We start from the raw sequence: 6,496 nt of genomic DNA, 5'->3' as shown, positions 1-6,496 counted from the left end.
CACACACACACACACACACACACACACACACACACACACACACGTCCCCTCGCCGTCCTGTCAGCAGCCTAGCATCCTGTACATCTCTCTTTTTCTGTGGCTATCTATGGAGCCAGAAACCAAATATTCCTCCACAGAGAATCCCTGTGGTTTGGCAACATGGCAAAGGTACTAGCTGTCACAGGGCGTAAGACAGACAATGAGAAGAGTGGTTTATTCCAATCAGATATCCTTGATTTTTTTTTTTCTTTTTAAAATAACAGGCTGGTGACAGTATGATGGCTCATGTGACATGGTTCCAAATCTGTCACTACCCTCCATGAGGTCCCTTATTGGCCTCCTGATATCAAGGCGTTGGCAGGCAGAGGCCATTCTTGCATCTGTGATCATGGCTGCTACCTGCCTTTATGATGGGACCTCACTATCTCTCCACCAACAGACTTCACATTTCCAGGGTTCTGCTCAGACTTGGGCCAGACCCCATCTGGAGGTCTGAGCAGCCCAAGGTGATGGGGCCCAAGTGTCAGCAGAGTGTCCAAAGGGCCCAGCTCTAGACATTGGATTTAGGGGCTGAGCTGAGGGGGATCTCCTTGAGCTCCGTCCGCATACACAGGTACTCCCCGATGACGGCCATGAGTGCAATGCACACAGCTTGGACCAGCCACCAGGTCAGCGCCGAGGGGAAACGGGAGCTGTAGAGCCAGCAGCCCAGGAGGTGAAAGAAATGCACAGTGACAGTGAAATCCAGGCACTGCTTCCCTCGCCGGATGAAGTACAGCAAGCCCAGGGCACTGAGGGGAGAGAATAGCAGCGAGTTGTCACTGGGTTGTCCTGGCCTTACATCAGGTTGCTGGGGAAGTGGGGTCAGTTAGGATGACATCATGATGGTCAGAAGCAAGCACGGTAAGTGAGAAGCAAGGGTCGTCCTATCAGATGCCTAGAGAAACCTACTGGGTAAGATCAAGAGTGGATCTGACAGAGGGAGGTCGGGTGGAGAGTTGGATGACAAACAGCTACCCAGGAATGGTTCAGACTGCTGGGCACTGGCAAGGACACACGGTCTACGTAAAATGCAGACAAAAGCTACGTACATCTTACTATAGCCTGGAATCAATTCATTTCCTCACTACTCAAGAAAAGCCAGAAATCTGTACACTTCCCCACCATCAGTGTAAAGTCAGAATGTGAAGGACAAGCTATTGTTTGAAGTACTTCCTATGCACTAACAGCACTTTAGAGCTATGAGGTAAGTGACTGTGTCTGCCCCACTTTACTATACCAGTGGTCAGGTTCAAAGCCAAGTGCTCTTAGGTCTAAAATCTTGGTCCCTATGCTAAACCGATCCCTCAAAGATGAGCAGTGGTCCTAAGTGACCTAGGACGCTGACGAGTCCAACCCCTGGTAGATACACAAGGAGCCTGGGGCCAGCAGAGGAGGAGAAAAGTGAAGACAGAAGAAGAGTGCAGGCCGATTCTCCCGGTGCCTGGCCTAACCCTTCCCTTCCCTCACACCACATTAAAACCGCCATCAGGCACATACAGTGACAGCTGAGCTTTGCACTTAATCAGAACAACAGTGGAGACCATGACAGCGCCAGGCCACAGAAATACGCTCGACCCATCTTACTACTCCCAAGAAGTGCCAGCCTGCCTCATGCTTAAGTTTAGGAAGTTAGACCCCAAAAGATCAACAGTAGAGCTGGTGATACTCACCAGGTGAGGGCGTTGAGGACGAAGGACATCATTGAGAGCCGGCCTGGAGGGGTGGAGAAGCCCAGGATCTGAAGGGGAATCACAAAGGGAATATGCTAGAGTCTCGGCTTTGCACAGCCAGGATCCCAGCACACAGCCGATGGCACGAGCATTCTTCCCAGAGGACAGGAGACAACACGCGCTCTTCACGTGCATCCACTATGGATCTCATTTGAACCTCATGGTATATGGGGAGGGGCTACTATTCTCAGTTTATAAAAGATGCAAGAGTTTACAGAAGTTTCCTGAGGCAGTAACATGGCTTGACAGCAAGAATCAAGTCTAGAAAGTCTCCGTAGCAAACTATGGCTCCACAGGTCAGACATCTGCTTCGCTGAAACACAGTTCACAGCTCTTTTCTGATATATTGTTTAGGATTGCTTTTGCACTGTAGGGGTAGAGTTGAATAACCATGACCAAAAACCCGTTAGTACCTCATCTTTCCAAAGCTGTTGGCTGAACCTTGAGGTGGAACTCAGGCTGTGGACATCAGGCCGCTCTGCAACAAAGCCTGATTCCCACAGGCCCTTACGAGAAGGATGGCACCACCCACGAGGTGCCACTACTCAGCATCTGCTATGTTTGCAATACTTATTGTTGACAGAGTACTACCAAATACTAAATATCTGTGCCATACTTCAGCTTGCAAAGGACTTTGACATCCATGATCTCACAATGCTACCACTGTCTGTCTCTTTCCACAGAATTAGTTACCCAAAGACTGATGCAAACAGTAGCAAATGCAAGGACTCCATCCTAGCTCTCCCAAACCAAGAACTTTGCTCATATCAACTATCACTTAGCAACCTCTTAGGCTTCCACTATGCCTTACAAAGCATTTTCTTATTCCTAAACCCCTCTGGGCCGTTGAACATTTTACTATAGGTGACAGGATTATCCTGCTCACTTCGCAGAGGACAAAAGGGATTGGAAAGGCAAAACAAGTCGTCAAGTTCTCTCAGCTAGATTGGACGCTAAGCACAGGCAGGCTCTTTGAAGAGTTCACTACCTAGTACCAACAGTTATGATACTGCAGACGGGAGAGGAAACACTTGCCCAAGTCACACAGAATACGGAGTAGAATGTAAAGAGACCTATCTGATACCAAGTCTTAACAGGTTCCACTCCATCACTGCGGATGCCCTTTTGTCTATTCCTCTTCTCACTGTGGCTCCTGACAAGCTGAGCTGGGAGAAGGGAAGTCATTTTTCTAGAGGGTCTCAAGAAAGAGACGTCATGTTTGCCGAGGACACACGTCTGTTGACTGTAGTTATCTGCCATGTGTGTTCCACGTCTGGCCACAAGCTGCGGAGTTGGCTACGAGGCTGAGCGCAGCGGCAGCCAACACAACACTGAAAGGTTCTTTAAAACCCTATGAGGTTTTGTTTGTTTATATCTCGAGCGCGCAGTTCCTGAGCGTGAACTTTGTAGATCACTACTCTGTTTCCTAGACTCTATCTGCCTCCCTGTTCTCCGTCGTTCCGTTTTACAGATGGGCACCGGGGTCCGGGGGAGCGCACACTGAAATCCCTTCTTTTTAAAAAAAAAAAAAAAAAAGTGTCCACAAAATGAGAACGTGGGCCAGACGGATCTAGAGCTCGGCGGTGCCCCACCACAAAACCCTACTTCTTTCTGCTAAGCTTACCTCCGCGTCGAACATCTGGTCCAGGGACGGGCTGCTGCGCACTAGCGCGTCCACCAGCGCCAGCCACAGGCCCAGAGAGCCATAGTAAACTGTCTGCATGAGCACGATCTGCGACAGGATCAACAACGGGTCCCACACGTAGCTGCGGAACTGGCCCGCCATGCCGGCCCGCGGGGCTCGGCAGCCGCCCGCGCCTGTCAGTGCCACCGCGCCATCGTCCCGCGGCCGCCGGGATACCTGCGGGAAGACACACCGAGCTGCAGCCGACCGTCCGGCCGTCGCCTTGGCAACGCCGCGGGAGGGAGGGAGGGAGGGAGGAGGGCCTGGGACCCGGGAGCGAGCCCACTCCCGGGTGGGAGAGGCGTGCCGGGCGGACCCACCCGTTCCGGCCTCCGGGCTCCTCCCGGGTTCACTCACCCGCGCCCGGCTCGAGGATCGAAGCGTCCGAGCGCGGCCGGGCCTTGGCGGGGGACTCCTGACGCAGCGGTGACAGACAGGACCATGGAGTGGAGGACCCGCCGGCCTAGAGAGGCCGAATAGCCGCGGCCCACGGCTTCCTGGGAAGGAAGAGCTTCCGGGGATGGCCACCGAGGGGCATTGCGCAGACGCAGTGGAATCACCCCATGCGCCATCCAAAGGGGCCCTTGAGAGCAGCCCGGAAATAAACTGTGCACATGCGTAAGAGGAAGGATGAAGGCAAACGGAAGTGAGGCACAAATCCGTGGATCTTGCGCGCCCTCTAGAGGGAGGTTTTAAAAATCCAGCAGGTCCTTTCCTAGGAGGGAAAGGAGTGGACTTTAAAAAAATAATAATAAAATAAAAGAGCATTCACTATTTGAGGAATGGCGAGATGGTTAAAGGGCTAGATGCTTGCTGCCAAGACTGACGACCTGCGTTTACTATCTTGAACTCACATGTTGGAAGAAAAGAACTGCCTGCCTCCTGCAAGCTATCATTGGACTATGGCACTAACAGAAATACAATAACAATTTAAATTTAACCAAAAGGAACTTTTTTTTTTTTTTTTTTGAGACAAAGTCTCACTATGTAGCCCTGGATGGTCTGGAACTTGCTATATTCCAGACCCACATGGAACTCCCAAGGACTCCCAAGAGAAATAATACATTTAAACATTAACTATTTTCATTTTAGATTCTCAGTGTTTTCTTTCTTTAGTACAGAGCTTTCAGGCTCTTATATATATATTTTTCTTTTGGCCACTGTTCCCATTATACACATGTTTAAACTAAAGGTCAGAGAAGAGGGACAACATACTTTTTTTTTTTTTTTCAAGACAGGATTTCTCTGTGTAGCCCTGGCTGTCCTGGAACTCACTCTGTAGACCAGGCTGGCCTTAAACTCAGAAATCTGCCTGCCTCTGCCTCCCAAGTGCTGGGATTAAAGGCGTGGGCCACCACTGCCCAGCGAACATACTGTCTTAAAGACATAAAGTTAGCCAGATGGTAGTGGTGCACACCTTTAATTCCAGCATTCAGGAGGCAGAGGCAGGTGGATCCCTGTAAGTTTGCAGTCAGCCTGGACTACAGCACAAATTCCAGGACAGCCAAAGCTGCTCAGAGAAAACCTGTCTTGAAAAAAAAATATCAAAAACTAAAATAAATAAATTAGTTAATTAAATAAAGTTAATGGCAAAACAGGCTTTTTTGGTTCTTTTTCTCGAGACAGGGTTTCTTTGTGTAGTCACCCTGGCTGTCCTAGAACTTGTTTTGTAGATCAGAATGGCCTGGAATTCACAAGAGATCCATCTGTCTCTGCCTCCCAAGTGCTGAAATTAAAGGTGTGTGCCATACTGAAGCAAAGCAGACATTATGATTCAAGTGTTTCCAGGGAGTGCAATGCTGGGTTTGTGTCTATTGGAGGCTAGGCAGGTTTGGACGCATGAGACATTGCCCTGTACTCAGACACGGCTACATTTGATGGCAGAAGAGTGGGTGTTGAGGTGGCCCATCCAATCGGAAGAGAACACAGCTTCTGAAATCACACCATGACCTTGCCTGCCTCCACATTCATTTTCGATCTCTGCCTTCTCTGAGACTGAAGTGGACAGTTGGCAAATATTTGCTGAATGAATCAAGAACAGAGAAAGGGCAAAGGCAAATCCATGACTCAATTGATTTCTGTTCCCAGAGATCCAAGCTCCCCACCTCCACAGAGGAGCACAGGAAGAGAAGTGATCACTTCTAAGGAAGACTGTGGGCGTTCGGACTGACTCTGCCACTTGCTAGCAGTGTGACTCCAAAGTGTGATGCCCCTCTTTAAACCTCAGCTTCCCTATTTAAAAAAAAATTTATTTATTTATTTATTTATTATATGTAAGTACACTGTAGCTGTCTTCAGACACTCCAGAAGAGGGTGTCAGATCTTGTTACAGATGGTTGTGAGCCGCCGTGTGGTTGCTGGGATTTGAACTCAGGACCTTTGGAAGAGTAATCGGTGCTCTTAACCACTGAGCCATCTCTCCAGCCCCCAGCTTCCCTATTTCTGAAATAAGTTGGAGTGGATGAACATTTTCCAACATCTAATTGACACTGCTCTAAGGACTTTCCCGTTTAAACAGTGTACGAAGGCCCCACATAGCCGCTAGTCAGGGTTTTCAAAGACCAGTGATGGTCACGTGACCACTTGTAATTGCTAGGGCTCTGGACAAAAAGAAACAAGGCTCTAGCCGGGGTATGCGATTTCTCTTATCAGTCAGGAACTGTAAATAATTCACTTGGACTCTAGTCTGAGGATTGCTGATCCACTCCTCCGCTCCATCATCTTTGAGGCACCTCAGTTCAGTTCAGCACAAGTGTTCAGACTCCTCCAGGCCACTGACTTGCAAGCCCTAATGTCTGTGAGACTGTCGGGTACACACATGAATGACGTAAGTCTCAAAGCCCAAGACAGCTGGATGTAAAGAAACTGAGGCTGGCCAAGTGGTGGTGCTGTATGCCTTTAATCCCAGCACTTGGGAGGCAGAGGCAGGAGGAGCTCTGAGTTTGTGGCCAACTTCGTCTACTGAGCAAGTTCCAAGACAGAGAAACCCTGATATGAAAAACAAAACAAACAAAAAAGGAAGAAAGGGGGAGGGGAGGGG

General features: G+C 49.4%; 2 protein-coding genes across 2 annotated transcripts in view; both read right to left on the bottom strand.

The window, feature by feature from the left end:
- Dbndd2 (dysbindin domain containing 2) overlaps positions 1-1,777 on the bottom strand; it is a 26,145-nt gene extending 24,368 nt beyond the window's left edge. Inside the window, exon 1 of the mRNA XM_029536737.1 lies at positions 1,713-1,777. The gene's annotated coding sequence lies outside the window, so the exon portion shown is untranslated. The remainder of the gene's footprint in view (positions 1-1,712) is intronic.
- Sys1 (SYS1 golgi trafficking protein) lies at positions 189-3,964 on the bottom strand. The gene is made up of 4 exons (XM_021193983.2): positions 3,814-3,964; positions 3,397-3,633; positions 1,713-1,780; positions 189-791 (listed from the first exon to the last, which is right to left on the bottom strand). Exons 2-4 carry the CDS (start codon positions 3,556-3,558, stop codon positions 551-553), a joined length of 471 nt encoding a protein of 156 aa, XP_021049642.1. The 5' UTR covers positions 3,559-3,633; positions 3,814-3,964; the 3' UTR covers positions 189-550.
- Positions 3,965-6,496: the final 2,532 nt, after the last annotated feature.

The sequence above is a fragment of the Mus pahari genome, chromosome 3 (assembly GCF_900095145.1).
Source record: "Mus pahari chromosome 3, PAHARI_EIJ_v1.1, whole genome shotgun sequence".
Lineage (NCBI taxonomy): Eukaryota > Metazoa > Chordata > Mammalia > Rodentia > Muridae > Mus > Mus pahari.
Note: the sequence above shows the minus strand (reverse complement) of the source record. Positions and strands in the feature narration are given on the sequence as shown.